This window comes from Zosterops lateralis, assembly GCF_965231275.1.
Source record: "Zosterops lateralis genome assembly, chromosome: 4".
Lineage (NCBI taxonomy): Eukaryota > Metazoa > Chordata > Aves > Passeriformes > Zosteropidae > Zosterops > Zosterops lateralis.
This window is the reverse complement of record NC_139765.1, coordinates 23480631-23498025: the sequence shown is the minus strand read 5'-3', so window position 1 is coordinate 23498025 and position 17395 is coordinate 23480631. Positions and strand designations below refer to the sequence as shown.

Below are 17395 nucleotides of genomic sequence, written 5' to 3'. Positions count from 1 at the left end.
TTTATAGTTCTTTCTTTCTCTCTCTCTCCCCTGCCCTGCATCCTCCCACTCCCTAAAATACATCTCTTCTTTTCCCTCTTTCTTTTCATCTTACTCCTTTTTTCCAAAACTCACTGCCGTGTGCTTATACAGTAGTTCAGGGACTAACACACCAATTTCCATGCCAAGTGTGTAATTTACTAGTAAAATTTTCTGATCGTTTGCGGGCCCTCAGACTTTGGTCGTTGTTTTGCACCGCGAGCATTGACGAATCTCGCGTGCTTCCCTCCCCGTGCAGGTGGGCCGTGGCAGGCACCTGACGCCGAGGCGGCCGCAGCGGCTGCCCAGACAGAGGAGCCGGTCCGGGTTCCTGCCGCAGCGCTGCTCCCGCCTCCACGCCCTGCCGCTCGCCGCTTCTCCAGCCGCCGCCGCCGCCGGCACGCCACCGCCGGGGGCCTCGTTCCTGCGGAAAGCGCCCGTAAATGCCGCGGCTCGGCGGCGGCGGGCAGCGCTCCCTCACGGCGCTCCCCCCGGCGGGAGGCGGCGCGCCCGGGGCGGGAACCGCCTGAGGGGCCGCTCCCGCCCCCTCGGCTCCCGCCCCCTCGCGCGCGCGCCGGGGAAAACGTTGCGCAGGTTCTAAAGCGGCGGCGGAGGCGCGGCCGCGCGCGAGGGGGCGTGTGAGGGGGAACGTTCGCCACGGGCACGGCTTCGGCCCGCCGCCGGCCCGCCGCATGGAGCTGTCGGCCATCGGCGAGCAGGTGTTTGCCGTGGAGAGCATCCGCAAGAAGCGCGTGCGGAAGGTGGGCAGCAGCGGGGCGGGGCGGGGCGGGGGGAGCGCACGGGGACACCCCCCGCCGCTCCCGCCAGGAGCGCACCAGGAGGGGGGAAGGCGCTGGGGGCGCGCGCGCGGCCGCCGGTCCCCGTCCCCTCAGGCGCGCGGCCGGGGCTGGCGGGCAGGGACACACGTGTTGCTCGTGAGGTGGTGCGGGGCGGAGGGGAGGCTGTCACTGCTGGGGTTCAGCCTGTCTGCAGGATGGGTGCTGCTGACCCTAAACGGGAGAGCCCAAACCGGAGAGGGCTTGGGAAAGCTCCCGTGACTCAGTTTCCCCAGCCGTGGAAGCGCTCCCGTCCCTGCAGAGTGTTGCAAGGATTTAACTTGTAAGCATGCAGTGTGTGGAGATCCTCCGGTGAAATTTCCTTATGAAGCAGTGTTTTCTAACTTTGTAAAGCTGATGAGCCCCCCAAAAGGAAGATGAAACCTGCTCTCTCAAGTATCCGAGTGCTTTCCTTGCTCTTCTCTCCTGGAAAGGTGTCAGTGGCTGCAGCAGCCGCTCTTGGGAGAGCGGTCGTCCTGCATGCACAGAGGCCTTTGCCATGCTTTGGGAAGTGCTTAACATACTCCTCAGTATAACATTGAATATTTTGATAGTTGTTCACATTGCTTGCGGAGCCCTTGAATGCGGTTTCCAATCACTGCACTTTTTATTTTTTTAATCTTGTACTTAGAGTGAAGAAAAAAAAAAAAAGGATAGCTCTGAACTTCAGCTGTGAGCCGCTGATTGCTTGGGTCAAAAGGATGAGTGCCTGGGATGGATGGAACAGTGTCTGAGTAGAGCGTGTAGCAAATGAAAAAGAACATGCCAGAGATGCTTCATAGGTTCTGATATACTGTGTTTCTTCTCTCTGCTTAAAAAAAAAAAAATCATCTGACATTTGCTCCTGGCACACATCTCCTTCCTACATTTATGTATGCTGACTTCTTGTAGGTTTGCCTGTGAATGTGTGAATGGTTTGGTCTTGCTCTCTAGTTGGCTTTTAGTGTTCTGCTTGCCAGCCTTCTGTAAAGCTGTGCTCCAAGCTGATGGTAGTACAAGCATGCTTAAGCACCCCTGTGTGCCAAATGTTTGGAGAAGAAGGTACAGTTGAATGGGGAAGTGGCAATGTTTTGAAAATAAAGTGATGAGAAACAAGATTTTTGGTTGTAGATTTCAGTCTGTTGATTGGTTGCATCTCGTACTGTAGCCCATATTTGCTTCCATAGTTCACCTGTTGTCTTCTGCCTTTTTCCACCCTCAGGGTAAAGTAGAATACCTGGTGAAATGGAAAGGATGGCCCCCAAAGTAAGTTGCATTTACTTGTCTTTTTTTTTTTTCTTCTAACATTCCGTAATAGCTTGCACTGCGTCTCTGCAATTGAGCATTTCATTCATAATGGGCAATGGGTTATCCCTCATTTCAACAACAATAAACAAAACCAAAGAGCTACAAACCAAACCCAAATCTATTTTTTAATTGGTAGCTAAGGAATACAAACTGTGTGCCAGTCTATTCTGACTGTTTTTTGCCACCACTGGAATATTTCATTGACATACTTTCTAGATACAAATGTTTTAAAATTCCTTATGAGTTCAACAAAGAATCCAGATTCTTCTGAATTTGGAATGGCTTCTGCTTCTCTGAGTCAGCACTAAGAGGACCCCACTTTATGTTTAGAGCTGTCTGTAGTCTTTTAAAATAGAAAACATGTTGATGGTCTTGTCTTCCTCTCCTACTGCTTCACCTCTGCAATTCACCAATGGAAAGGGACAATGTTTCAGATTTATTGATTGTAACCAAATGCAGGTGATCTTTGTCCCTTAAAATTACCACCATGCCTTCATTTCCTTGTCTGAAACCTCCTGTTATTTTGAGTACCTTTTCAGCTTTTGCTTTGGTTGCTCCATTGCAAAAATGAAGAAAAGTTTGGGATTTTTTGACATTGCTGTGGACTGTTTGCAGACACTTTTCTCATTAAAATGCAGGTGCTTCTGAAGAAGAGCGATTTCTCTGTGCTTAAGCAGTCTATGAAATGCTTTGAGATTAAAAGGATTAGGTAACTGGAGACTATTACTATGTCAGCTAGCAGTTTAGTAGAACAGCCTCCTGGCCAACCCATATGGAGCCCTGTCTTTGCTTTTCTGTTTGTGCCTGTGTGTGTACATACACAGTGTGCGTGGGTACAGCAGTGTTACACATACAGTTGCTCTGTGTGTTGCTAAGCAAAGGGAGCTGCTTGTTAGGGGTTCGTCCTCGCAGCTGAAAAGTGGGGCCTGCCGGGATGGTTCTGTCAGGCTGTACCTGGTGTCCAAGAAGCTGAAATGTGTTCTTGGGTGCCTAATTGTCATGTGTAATCCTTATGATTGTAGGCCATGTGTGAAGATAAGCAGCTTCCCCTCTCTGGTGGTGGTGGGAGAGGGTGACTTCATTCTTGAGTGTTCTGCTGTCAGAGTGTAACCTTGTGCACTTGTTAAACAGCAGCTGCCATGTAGCATGGGTCACTTCTTGGACTGCTTCAGCCTCAAATAGCCAAGTCTTGCTTCATCACTGATAGAGGGTGGGAAATGTATTTGGAGCCTGCGGGGCCTCATCCCCTCTTGGCCAGAATAACTGATGTTTATCCCATTCTCCTTTGAACCAACGCATTGAAGTCCTTCTCTTGTAAAGTCCCTTGCCAAGAAGGTGGGCTGAGGCATAGTGTATAATGTTTCTTGGACAGTGCAGGCCTTATACTTAACTGCTGCCTTTTCTTGTCCTGTGTTTTGGAACACTGTGGGAGACAGAAACACTTTGGGGAATTTAAAGCACAGTTTATGGGTGTAAGGTGATGTCAGGGTTGTCTTATTTTGATGTATGGCATGTCCAAGCAATCTTCCCTCTTCCCTAAAGCACCAAGTCTGAAGACTTGATTTTTTTTCCTTCCTCTTGCCTGCCTCCACTTTAACTGTTGTCTCAGTGGTTTGAATTACTTAAATTCAAGATGCTCAGACCATTGGAGTCACTTTCATCATACTAGCAGTCTCTGTTCCTTGTTTCTAAACATACATATATTCTTGATGGCATGCAGCACCACAAGCTGTTTGTATCTTTGTGTCTGTTTCCTCATCCCACATCATTCCCTTCCTTAATTACCAACCTTGTTGCATTGCTCTTTGTAATCTCTCTACCTATCATCATTCCCTTTGGAAGTATCATGCAAGGGAATAAGGATAGGTCAGTAGTTTACTGCTTTCACATGCAATTCATATTTCACTTTTTTCCCCCCTCTTATTAAAAATTTCTTATTCCTGCCCTACACCTCAGATTTATGGATTGCACTGCTGGAGTCAGGGAATGGAGGAGTGACAATCTGATTCTAGCTACAAGCTTGTTTACAACTTGTGGCGGAGTTAAAAGGAGGGGGAAGAGGAGGAGTAGAAGGAGGGGGAAGGAGGATCATATGATCTGTGTTTTCCAGAGTGCCTGCTCTCTGCAGTTTGCTGCAGCCTGGGCTGTGTGTACCCGTATATAAAGCTCCATGTGCGCGCACGCGTGGCAAACTCAACCATGTTTTTTTTATATGCAGTGTTTTGCCACTGCAGCAAAGCCAGAATCTGAGCTGCTGAGAAGGCGGCAACATCCACCAGGGTGGGGTTTTTTTAAGCAAGTCCCTTTTCTTCTGCCTATGAAAAGCAACCCGATTACTTTTTTTCCCCTTGTGGAGTTATTTTTCTTACATTTGTAAGATGAGTGCCAGAATCCCTGCAGCTGGGAGGAAACCTTCCTCTTTTCAAACAATATCTTGGCTTTGACAGCTCACAGTCAGGTTGCTGCAGGAGGCATGAGCAAAGGAGGGAGAGAGGGAGGGATCTATGAAGACATGTCTGTTCTTAACTCTCTGATGTACAGTGCAGCTTGGGATATCTGAATGTCAAATTTTTGTTTCTCCCTTTTGTAAAATAATTGGATTTTCATTTCTAGACCTATCCTCCAGTAATGTTCCTGTATTACAGTACCTTTCTTCTCTCTAATGGAAAGATAAAAGGGGAAAACTTTCCCAAACCACCTCCCCTGTATACCCCATGTATCCCGTATCCTCACATGCTGTCTGTGCTTCATCCAGAAATGCTTCTTCCTAAAATGCTTTCTTGCTGTTTAAATGCACTGATACAAATGCACCTGCATGTGACTCCCCTCTGGTCCTCCTCCTCAGGGCCTGGAAAGGAACTCTGCCTCCAGGCCTGGATCTCATATTTCAGGAAAATTAGGGTTCTGAGTCATTTGAGGATTCAGATTTGCTTTCTTGCCTTAGAGTTTGTATGGTAGAGACACAAGACCCACCTTTTCTGGGCAAGTGTGACCCCTAAGAAGTAAACATGCCCCAAGGACCACTTTATGATTCTTTCAGTTTCCACAGTGGGAGCGTTTTGGCTGCTTTTCCCTAGTGTTACGTGCATCTGTGCTCTCTGGAGACCAATTTTGGAGTTACCTGCTAGGTGGATTCAGTCCTTTCCTGAGCATCTGATTCCTGTCGCAGCTGTCTGGCTGTCGAGGAGGGAGCTGGGGCAATGACTGACGCTGTTCCCAGGCTACTTTGGGAGCATGAAGCCTGTTCGGAGCAGTGTCGGTGGCCCTGCCCGCAGTGCGGTTGAGGTACTTTGTATCGATGAGCTCCGCTCGATAGGAACAACCTGTAGGGGGAGCCCAGCAGGAGGAGGAGGTGTTGGCAAGTGGCCATCAGCTTGCCCCAGGGCCCAGCTGTCAACATGTTTGGTTGACCGGCATTAGTGGAAAAAATTAAACTCATAAATGAATCCTTTCAGCTTCGGTGATTAGAAGTAATTAATAATGCAGGTGAGAAAGCGTACTCACTCTTTGAGCGCTCTAAATTAAGAGAGACCTATTTTTCAGAAAGATATATCAGACCATGCCTCATTGTTCCATGGGGTTTGTGGGATTTGAGGGAGTGCCGCAGATGGGACCTGTTTAGGCATGGACTTAAAAACGGTTTGTGAGTGTCTGCACAGGCTTTGCACACAAAGTGGAAGGGGCCCTGGGGAGGAAAGTCTTCCCTGTTTTCATACAAAGAGCTGCTTGATGCTTGGCCCTGCCTGTTTTGGGAAGGGGAGGTGGTGTCTGTGGGAAGCTGGGGAAGGAATGGCTGGGATTCCTCAGAGCTCTCACAGTGTTGTGGCAGGCCGCACCAACCCTTGTGAAGATGGTATCCAGGGCTGCAGCACACTGGTAGCAGGCCTGCAGAGAGAATGTTTCATTGAAGTATTGTTTACTTATTATTCCGTATGTTTTTCTTCAGATACAGCACATGGGAGCCAGAGGATCATATCTTGGACCCTCGCCTGGTAGTGGCTTATGAAGAAAAGTAAGGGCGCATGCTCTTTCTCTCCCTGGACACAGGAAAAGAAATAGTGTCTTTATTTCATTATATGCATAAAGTGCCCCTGTTGTCCCCACTTCAGTCAAAGATGAGATGTATAGAAATGAATCCTGCTTGATTTTTGTATCCTGGTGTTGACTGAGATGGAGAAGACAGGGTTAAAACAGCTTTGATTGGCACTGTTCAGGAAATGAGGCCAAGAACAGGCAGCATTGAGCCAGAGAACAATCAGATTCAGGTTTTAATCAGGTCCAGAGCTGGACTGGAGTGATGTGAGGTGGGAAGTTTCTCCAACTCATCCTTGATTAACTGTGTCAGAGAAATTCCCCTATTGCAAGATTTTCACTCTTACAGGAAGCGGTTCTGGGATGTTTTCCAACCTCATGCTGGTCACTATTGGGTTTTATTGAAAGAAATGGAGGGAGATATGCTGCAAAAGGTTGAAGTCCCAACTAGGTTTTATGCTGTGGTATTTAGTACTCAGTTTGATTTATATTCCTCTTTCACAGGGAAGAGAGAGACCGTGCATCAGGGTACAGGAAAAGAGGCCCCAAACCAAAGCGCCTCCTGCTGCAGGTAGCCTCTTGCTCTTCTGTGTATTTCTAGCTCCTTAGCTGCTGTGCTGCTCCCCTGCTCTCAGTGAGATGGAAACTCTCTTTATTGTTGCATGGACAAAATTTGAGGTAACAAGTTAACACAATAACCTGAAATCAGTGTTTAGGCATATAGTTTTAAGCTGTTAGCTGAAGAGCTAACTGATTTGTCTTTTAAAAAGCAAAACAAAATAAAACAACAGCTCTTTCTCTCTGAACTAGAATTTTATAAAGTATGGATTTGGGTAGTTGCAGGTTACCCGGTTTGTGTATTCTTTTTAGTTTCATCTTGAGCTTGGACTTTCCATCAAGTCATAGTTGGAAGTGAAGTTTCAGCATGCTTTTACTGTTGCCAAGCAGAGCAGCCAGTCCTAGGGAGCAGATATTAGGAAGAGCTTAGAAGGCAGTTGAAGAGGGGAGAGAAACAGTGTTGTAGAAGCAGCACACCTTATCCTAGCTCATCTAGATGTGCAAAGAATGAACAAAGAATATTTTCCTGGTTCCCAGTGGGGAGCCCTCACTGCATGATCAGATGTCTGCTCTGACCCTTGCTGCATTGGTGTCTTGGCAGCGGCTCTATGGCATGGACTTGAGGAGTGCTCACAAGGGGAAGGAGAAGCTCTGCTTCTCTCTTGCACGGAGGTTTGGAGGAGGAGACAGTAGCCTGCCAGGGGCCAAGACAGGGCAGGCAGAGTTCCCTGAGAAGACTGCAGGTGCAGTCCTGCCGTTCTCTCTCCGGAAACAACGTAAAAATCAGAAGTACCTACGACTGTCAAGGAAGAAGTTCCCCCGCATGGCTAGTCTGGAGAACCGAAACTGCAGGCATGAGTTCTTCCTGAATGATGGAGTGGGCTTAGAGGCCAGGCAGAGCCCTGAGGACTGGGAGGCCACGCAGCACACCAGGAAAGAAGGTGAGGCCAGTCACCCTTTTGTGAAGTTCTGGGGCATGTGAGGGATGTTCCACATCCTTCCAACTTGGTTCCAATCCTTCCTCCTGGGATTGTGGTTTAGGTCAGGTCTCAGAGCAGCCCTTGCTGGCCCATATTATGTCCCTCTTATTTGCTGGTTTCTTTCTTGTTAGAAGAGCACAGATTAATTACTTTTTTGGTCTTGTTGGCTCTATGTAGTCTTACATCCCTGATGTCCCTCCCAATGTCAGAAAACATGCAGAAGATACTGCAAGTTTTTCCCTCTTAAAATTTCCTCCCAGCAGAGGTGACACACAAGCGTGATAGATGAACTCTGCCTCTGTCCACATTATCCACATGTGCTCAGCCTGCTGCTTGGATCAAAGGACTTTGGCTGGCAGTGGACAAGCTTGGACAGCGGCACTCCTCTCATAGTGCTGCTTTAAGAAGCATAGAGGAATGCTGCTAGGAACGCTAATGTACTCCCTGCCCCCTCCTTCCCTTTCCTCTCCACACTCCTGTAAAGCCTCTTGCTATAGAAGGGGAGAGGGAGATGAAATGAGGATGGTAGCTCCTGCCTGATCCCACTGAGTAGGCAGCATGAGTGTATGCATGGGAGATGTCCAAGCACATTTGGCATTTTTGGGGAAGGATACCGGCATTTTGTGCAGGAGGGCTGTGGGATGTGTGTGTTGCTCTCAGTTACCAGGGAAACTCTATCCCTGCATTTTTAAAGCTCCTGAAGGCGTAGCTTTCCTGAGGAGTGGAAAACTGGGGCTTATGCTGCTTGTAGTAGTTACTCCTTGCTAGGAGTATCTGTTAGCCAGGCTGGATTAGGCAAGATCTTAGGGAGAGGGCTGTGTTCTGGGAATCAGCACTATTCCCTCCTTTCTGAGAAAGACTGGAATGGTGCTCAGAATCCAGGGAGGCAGCAATGGAAGTAGCACGGAGGAACCCAGTGTTACATCCTGGCAGCGAAGAAATGTTTGGGGCTATTCTCCCCAGAAGGGTGTGCCACTAAAGCACTTGGGGATCAGAAGAGTGAGTAGCACTACAGAATTGTAAAACTATTTTTGTTCTTCTCTTGACACGTGGCCTGTGTGGAATCCCAGTTACTCTTAGGGGGAGTTGGACTCTTTCTGGGGGGAAAGTAGACATTCCAGGTGCTTGAGACAGAAGCCAGGAAATACACTCTTAAGGGGGTCTCATTCTTTGACCAGGTTGGGGCAACAAGGTATGTAGTGGACAGGTAGAGTAACCGGGAGAGGATGTGTTTTCCTTCCTTTCTCTCTAATGGCAGTCTCTGGGGGCTGTGGGGAAGTGAGGCTTTGGGTGCCAGAGGAGATGATAATTATTCTTACAGTGGGAAAGTGCAGGGTTTGCTTGGGTTTCTTGTATGGACCTGTCTGGGAGCAAATGAGGTATATGAGGAAGGAAGGGCAGTTTCTTCATGGAGCATTACTGAGGGATTTTTGAGAGCATCACACCCAGGCTGCATTGCAGGTGCAGTATGAGACAGACCCTCAGTTTTGGCTCCCTCTGTCTCCCCTAGGAGTATCTGAAGAGTGTGTGTAAGAGATTTTAATATTTACCTTTTCAGCAGGGTAGGGCATTTAGAAGACAGCTCAAACCAGGGTGAATGTGCTTTGCTGACACAAAACCAAATTAGGGGCTGAGATGGGATGAGGAGTATGAGGGAATTGTGGATAGTTAGATGAACTCAGTGGTTTTACAGGATCTTTTGACCTCTGCATAGGCTGCTCTGATACCACTGTGTATCTGGACACCTGATCCACCATTTTCCTTTAGCCTCTGAGGGTAGGGTTTGCACATGTTCTTTCTTGCTCTGTACATTCAGATTCAGTACAGGCTGATTTCACCTATGGTTTGTCAGAAAGGAGACCCTTTTTCCATCCTTCCTTTCCCTCTCCCCTTCCTCTTTTCTTCTCCCTCACCTTCTCCGTTTCACTAACATGCCCTTATGTGTCTTTCTGCAGCAGATGCAGATGCCAGTCTCCCTTGGATCCCCACTGTGCCCCCCAGCGAAGTAACAGTGACAGACATCACAGCAAATTCCATTACCGTCACTTTCAGAGAAGCACAAGTGGCTGAGGGCTTCTTTCGGGACCGGAGTGTGCAGTTCTGAATCTCTGCAGTGCTCCCCAAAACCAGTGCTTTTCGGGTGGGGCTAGGGAAGGGTTACATTACCCCTTAAGAGAAAAAAAATCCAAAATGTCTCCTCTTAAAATGTTTACAGAGACCTTTTTTTCATGTCCTTTTTCCCCTTTCAGATACACGAAAAAGGGCTGTGTAGCGGGTGTGTGTTTATCATTGTTTTGTCCAGCTGAAAAACTGACAGCCCTTTCCCTGGCAAAGACTCCCCTCCTTGATGTGGAAGCAGCAAGCTGAACAATTTGCCTTTCATCTTGTTAAGTGGCGGCAGCTGCATTTGTGGGAGAGGGCATGTGGAGGTGGAAAGAGAGCTGGATCTCTAGCCTGCCGCCTTGTTCTGCAATTGATATCTTGGATAAAGATACATTTCTGTACATTGCTCTTCCCACCTTCCTCCTCCCTCTCTTCTTGCAGCAGTGAGAGGCACTGGATCCTACTTGTCTAGATAACTCCAGCCTGTTAAGACTTTCTCTCCAGTGCTGTTTTCTCTGTGGCCTGCTGTCAGGACTTCAGAAGTGTATTTGCCTGTCTGTGGTAAGTCAGTCTTCACAGCACGGGTCCGTATAGACAGCAGAGCTTTCTCCCTTTGATTGTTGATCATGTGGAAAGACTGAAATGCATCTCTGAAATCCAAACTGGCAACATATATTCAATTTGCCCTTATTAAAAGCTCAGCCAGCATAGTTGAGACATACCATTCTGTATATGCTAAACAGGATTTTCAGGCTTGGCTCTGCTGCATGAGGAATGCGTTATGGAAAGTGGGGTCTTCTTACCCTTTGCCAAATTCAATATTAATAACAAATCCTGCCCTGAATCTGTGGTAATAAGTTGGTCGAAAACTGACTCCTCTCCCCTGGGAGGAGGGACTAATAGGACAACTGAAGCATTGCCTGGCACTGCAGAGATATCCAAAACACTGGCACAGGCCCAGGACACAGGAATTGGACAGAACTGAGCTAGAAATGGACCTTGATTAGCAGCAAATTCTGGTTTTGGATCCCATAGAGAGATCCAAAATAAACAACATGTGGAGAAGGAATGTATTAAATTTGACGAGTGGAAAAATTCCTAATTCTAAGCAATGAGAATTCTTGGATTGTGCTGCCTGAGTTATACTCTTCCATGACTCCAGTATCCTCACAGTATCTGTGATCCTGTCCTACTTTACTGATAGGAACTTCCCCTTGGAAGGCTTAAAAATTTTTGCCAAGGGAAGTAGTCTGCATTTCAATAGACCCACCTGATCTTGCACTTCAAAATGCCTTGTGCTGGACTGCCGGTGACACTTTGAGGTTTTGGAAGAATTGCTGTATTTTGAGTTCATAGTTTAGCATAGCATCTGTTCTTGCACATGCATGTTCTCTTCTATTTTTAAAAGCAAATTTAATTTAAATAATTTAATTTTTCAAATATAGACCTTTTCCAATGGAAAGCAAGAAAAGTAAGGTAGTCTAAAGTGGGAACTTCGAGACAGACTGCTGCAGGGTAACATTGGCTACTGTAATGATTACTGTCTTCAAATACTATCTTTCCTTGCCCCACCCCACCTGAAGCATCTCTTATCTGCTGTATTTATTCAAAATGAAAATATGAGCCTTCTTAGCTCTGAGATAATGACAACTGTGGAAATCCTCAGTGTGTTTGTTTGAGGGGCTTGGCTCCTGGCCTGCAGAATTTGGAAACTCTAGGGTTTCTGGTCCTCCAAACATCTACTTATTATAAAGTGCTTAAACTGCCACTGTGGGTTTTTACTAGAAACAGTTTTTACCTCATTTAGGATATGGCAGCTCAGTGTAGACTTAGGATTTCCCCTTTCATCCTAGAGCTGTTGGAGCAGGTCTGTCTTTCATGCCATCAGAGCAGTTTCAGGATCACTGGGAAGATCTTGAATTTCTGGACTGACCTTTTGTCTCTCAAAGAAGTAAGATGGGAGATTAATTATGGAGAAATCTGAGAGGGTGAGAAGTGGAAGCTGAGGGGGAATTCTGTGGTGGGAGGAAGACTGAGTGGGAAAGAAGCTTGCAATAGCTATCAAGGGCAAGCTGATAAGGTAAGCATGCAGGCACAGGATATTTGTTGAATGTGGGTATCCAGAGTGAGGCTTCTGTGTCTGGAGTTGCACCCTTTTTTGTAGGATGTGGGGTCAGATGGTGTTACTACACACCCCCTCTTCCTGACACCTGCCAAATATGCTGAATACCTGCATATCTCTTCTGTTGTGACCAGTGGACACACCACATGGTCCAGTCCACTCTTGTGCGTTGGAGCGGGTCAGGTAGTGATGCTTGCAGAAGCATAGCGTTTTCGCTTATTTTAAAAGAAGTCTTGAACTGCAGCTCATCCTACTAAATCTTCATGGCATTTATAGGATCTGGTTTCTTTATTCTAATAAAGCAACTGCTGCCTTTGTCATATCTTCATCTCAGTGTACAAATGCACCAAAAAAAGCTTCCTATTTACTAAGTTCCTGGCTTTGGAAAGAGCTTGTCCTAATAAACTAAATTTCCATCCTTTGCTTTTCTCTCCACTCTCCAACGGACACGTCTCAACACTTTATTTTGGCATTTTTCTTTAAACATATTTTCTTTCTCTAGCAGTGGAGTTTTCAAAGACCTGTGGTGGTCTTTCAAAGAGGATCTACCCACAGCTTCATATCTTAATCATTTTTTTGGATCAGGCTATCTAGTGTTCTGCTGAATGGTGACTAATCATCTTGCTACACAAAATGTGGAACAAAGTACTTGGCTGCCATGCTGCTTTGTGTCAATGAGGAGCTAGCCATAATGGGGTTAAGGCACAACAAGCTGCATGTGTGTGGGTTTGGAGGGGAAGGTGTGAAGAGGAGTTTGTGGTGGGAAACTAAGCAGTTACTTTGTTGTCATGGACTTTTTTTTGACATTCATAAATTTTTGTTCATCTCAAAGAATTTTTTGAGAAGATTTTTCTCCTAATCTTTTAAAAATACGGTTCTGTTCCACATTTTCTGCTAACATATCACTGTAAACTTCCTTGGCAGAATTGTTCTTCAAGGACTTTAAAATTAGCTTTATTCCACCTCTGCAGGTGTAGAGAGGGTTTTACTAGTGATGGAAAGACAGGTTGTCTGGGTTTTTCTCTTCTCCCCAATACTGTCCATCTGCCAGTTCAACCCAAAACCTGGCAATTGAATTGGGACCTCCTGTACTAACATATCATGAAAATCAGATGTTGTGTTTGGATCTTTGTTAAGCATTCCGTTTGATTAGAAGAGCTAGAATAGCATCCAACTGAAGCTGAGTTTAATAATTCTATTTGAAGCACAAACTGAGAATAGAAATGGGCTAACTCTCCCATACCTTGTTTGGCTCCATGGCTGTAAACAAGAAAAATAAACTTCAGCCAGTGGAAATTACTGAACTACACAAGAAATAGCCTTCTCAGAGAACTGCTCTAATACTCATTCTTAGAACAGCTTCCATGTGAAAATTTACCAGCAGTGTTGGGGGACAGAAGTTTTTATTTTATAGATCTTACAGTAAACTCACTGTATATGTGATAGACCTGAGGGATTTCATGAGACTGGAAAGCCTTTTTTGTTAACACTGTGTTAAAAAAAACCATCTATATGGAAAGGACTGCCTTTGTTCCTGGATGGTGATACACTAGATGTTATTGCTCTGATATACAAGCCTTGGAACAGCAAGGTTTAACACGTAAATAGTGGCATTAAGTAGCCTTCTGCATGCTCCTTATTGTCTTGCATTTGCTTGGGGGCCCTTCTGCTTGTGAAATCAGACTAAGGTGATTTTTTTTTTTAAGCAGGACCAGGATATTATTGTAAGAATGCCCAAAAGCAGTTCTACTTGCCAAAATAAGCCCAGTTTTTTTAGTGAATTTACTCTTGTTTATGTCAAAGCTCAGACATAGTGAAGCTTATTGATAAATGAATGGCTTTTTTGTTATTAGTGTTGTGAAACTGTCCAGAATTGTTCTTCTGGTGTTTTGTGACTGGATGTATAAAATCATTTGTTCACCTCACAGGGAGCCCTTGGTCCCAGTACTGTTTCATGCTGTACACCAGCTGGTGTTGATGGTTTCACTGGAATAGAGAAGGGAGGCCTCACACAGGTCAAAAAATAGGCAGGGTAGCTCAGGCAAGTCCCTCCGTGGTAGCCACAAAGGAGGCCAGGGTGCGGAAGACCGTGGGGGCTGCCAGCCACATCTATGTATTAACCAAAGCAAAGTCTACCACCACCTTTCCATCTCTTCCTCTCCTCTCAAGCTTTGAGCTTTTGTTTTCAGAAGTAGGGAAAGTACAAAACCCCCCTTTTGAAAAACAAAATGGTATCTACCCATCTTCTGTTCCTCCCTGGCCTATCTGCAGCCTAGGAAGAAGAGGGTAGTGCACGTCTTTCTGGGAAAATAATAGGGACAAGTGCAGGTTAGGGAAGGGAGGGACAGAGTTGCCTCAGAGCTGCTCTCACTAGATAGTTGAGGAGGGGCCTTTGGGTGAGCTGGCAGTTGAGAAGGTGTGCTATAAAGAAAGAACGTGTTGTGAAACTGATCCCTTGCATCTGAGTCGAGTGAGTGGAGTCCTGAATGGGCCTGCAGAGAGATGAGTGCTGTGTTTATGTACCAGTCTTCTGCCATTTGGAAATGCAATGGAGATGTGTACATTGACAACTTGCATAGCGTAATTTCTACATGAAAATGTATAGCATTGGAACACATTCCTTTGGCCATGCCTGTTGTTAAGGTTTTCCCCAAAGGCATGATAAACTTGTTTTGAGATAATAGCTTATGATCAACAGGCCACATTGTCCTGTGCCTGAACTTACTGTCCTCACAGAGAAAGTGGGAGCTTCTGGGTATCAAACCACCTGAACAGCCCCAGGACAATTGGAAGGAGAGAGAAGTAATCACTTAAAATGGAATTCAGACCCTTCAGATCCTTTCCCATAACTAGTACTTGCTGTAGAGATGATCCTTTTTCTCTTCCACCTCTTTCTCTCTTAACATCTTGAAGTGCAAGGACCAGGCAGGAGATGATCCTTAATTTACCGAGAGTGATAGAGGAGGTGCAGGGCTCCATGGAAGTATTTGGGGCTGCTGTGGATTGCTACAAAGTTGGGATGGGGTAGAATTCCTAAGACTGTTTGGAACCTCCATCCCAGTTTATCCCATTACTGGGGTAACAGAGTTTTGGCTAGAAGGGGAATTGAGGAGGAGGAGGTGGAAAACCTTTTTTTATTATTATTGTTGATTTTTAACCAGAAAATGTAGTGTCAGCACAAAGAAGCTTTTAGCAAATCTGTCAAAATGTTAAGCAGCTTTTTTTTTTGCTTTTAAATCTGAAGTATGTTTTGAAGCACTTTGGAAATGCAAAGCACTAGGAGTGCTAAGTACTCCTTATCGTCTGTCTAAAAGTGGCATTTGAAAAGCAAAAGATGTATGTGTTTCAGGCCGCTGGCTGCTCCTTATCACTTTTCCAGAGCTGCCACCCAGCCTTTTGCCCTCCCTCCCATGGGGAAAAATGTACTCCGTGGTGCCGGGAGCAGAGGGTTCCCTAAGGGAGAAGAGGAGACCTACTAAATCCCTTGCTTGCCTTTGGGGCATGGGTTGACTTCCCTCCCTCCCCACCTCCTTTGATCCAGGAAAGGGAAAAATGAAGTTGAGTTTCAGTTTGAGTGGTCTTAGTCTGGAACTATGACCGTTTCTTCCAGCTCCAGAGACATCTTAATAGAGTTTTCTGTCTGAAAAATTGCACCTTATTAGCTTAATTGAGGAAGGAGGAGATGTCTGTCCTTCTGCAGGGAGTGGGGAGAAGAAGGGAGGGTAAACCAGGAGCTGTCTTTAGTAGCTGCTGGACTTTTCCAGAGGCCGTTTCTTCGTCTCAAGTCCAACAGAACACCAACAAAAGAACTAAAATAATTTAGATGAAGTTTTTGTTCTGTGTATCTCAAGAACCTTTTGAGCAGGCTAAGGGCAGAGAACCCTTTTCCCTCACCTAGTCAGCTCTACAGTGTGGGAGTCAACACCCCAGTTCTCTCACTGGGTTTTCAGCACCAACCTTTTCCCTCAGTGTATGCACATCGTTAGAATGCTTTTGCACACTGAGTCATCTAATTTGGTGTGCTCCCTTTGTGTTGCAGGGGGAAGATGGGGGACAATGGGGTCAGTTAGATGAGAGGGTCCCTGATTATTTTTGTTCCTGTCTCTTCAGTTGTTGCCGTTGTTCTCGTCAGCACGCTAGAGTGTTGGAGTCTTTGCACACAGAAGGCTTCCTTTTGCACAGAATGAGCTTCTAGCTTTTGTACAGACTAATTGAATGTATTTGGGAAAGGGGGGAAATAGGGAGTAAACCAATTCCAAACAAACCAGAGTATAATGCCTTTTCTGAGCAAGTATGTGCTGTAAAATGAGATTGTAATAGCAAAGGGAGGGCAGGCTCAAGTATAATTTGACACAAAGTGTGGTTTTATTTTTGTACTGATATGGATAAGAGACTGTACAGCATCTATTTATTTAGATGATTTATGTGGTAAATGTTGCAAACAAAATTATTAAAATATTAAATATGAGAAGTGACATTTACCTCATGGTATGTTTGTGTGGTCATTTACTCCCCCTTGCTTTAATTTTACAGCTGAATTATTTTCCAACAGTCACATCTATTGGTGTATAAACATGCAGTGCAGCTGGAAAAAGAATAGAAAATGTGCATGCCTGCGTGAGGAAGATCAGTAAAGAAGGATTGATGAAGAATGGAGCCTGCGAAAGGGTGTTTCTGACATATCTTTTTACTTTGATTGGAGGAGGTCAAGTTTTTATTAATTTTTAACCCACTGGGTAAGTTAGGGCTGTCCAGGGGTGACCTGGGATGACTGGTCTTTGATGGATTATAATTTGACAAGGAGAATGCTGATGGCAGGATGGCTGTTGCTCTGGGTTTAGGGAGTTCTCTACATCCTTGCATGAGGCTGCATTGCCAGGACAGCTCTGCCAGCACCAGGAGAGTGCTGGTATGCCCCATATCCTTCATCTCATTGGAATGGAGAAACTCTGAGGTGAGGCCTGGGCTGCCAGGCATGCTGTGCAGTGCTTGCCAGCAGGACAGCAGCTCTCCTCCAAGCCAAAGCCTCCAATGGTTTGGCCAGCAAGGTGTCTAGAGACCTCTTCAGGAGCACAGCTGCTCCTGGGTACAGTTCGGCCCCTGGTTCACCCCAGGGTTTAGCCAAGGAGCCCGAGTCCTGGAACTGCTGATACTCCATGGAGGAAATCCCAAATGTAATTTAGTCTACTTAGGTGCCTGGCTTGCTCCCTCAAAGTGTGTCCCACTCCCCTGTGGAGGGGGAGGCCAGGTGTTTATCGAGGTACCTGGGCAAGAGAATGGGGCTGTCTGAGATACCTCGAGTAGATGTAATGTGGGGGTGAGCCCCTGCACCTGAATGCAGCCATGGTATCAATCACAGAAGCATGTGGAGCAAAAGCAGAGCAGGATGGGATGCATTTCCTGAGTCAGCCATGGCTCACAGCAGCGTGGTTAGGTCTTGCCTGAGTTACCAAAGTGCC

The 17395-nt window shown here is 46.1% G+C and overlaps 1 protein-coding gene across 2 annotated transcripts; it reads left to right on the top strand.

The window, feature by feature from the left end:
• The first annotated feature begins 628 nt into the window (after positions 1-628).
• CBX7 (chromobox 7) lies at positions 629-10911 on the top strand. Of its 2 annotated transcripts, none has more exons than XM_083859718.1 (6): positions 629-779; positions 2056-2099; positions 6088-6153; positions 6678-6744; positions 7333-7672; positions 9670-10911. In XM_083859718.1, the coding sequence occupies exons 1-6, from the start codon at positions 711-713 to the stop codon at positions 9813-9815; spliced, it is 732 nt and encodes a 243-aa protein (XP_083715844.1). In that variant the 5' UTR covers positions 629-710; the 3' UTR covers positions 9816-10911. The 2 variants fall into 2 exon arrangements, with proteins under 2 accessions (XP_083715844.1, XP_083715843.1); XM_083859717.1 differs by having other exon boundaries at positions 640-779; positions 9667-10911.
• Positions 10912-17395: the final 6484 nt, after the last annotated feature.

Bases quoted from the DNA above. Each gene is read 5' to 3' on its own strand.
- CBX7 (XM_083859717.1), top strand. From the start codon at position 711: ATGGAGCTGTCGGCCATCGGCGAGCAGGTGTTTGCCGTGGAGAGCATC. The intron at 2,100-6,087 runs GTAAGTTGCATT...GTTTTTCTTCAG, and splicing joins TGGAAAGGATGGCCCCCAAA to ATACAGCACATGGGAGCCAG. The intron at 6,745-7,332 runs GTAGCCTCTTGC...GTGTCTTGGCAG, and splicing joins CAAAGCGCCTCCTGCTGCAG to CGGCTCTATGGCATGGACTT.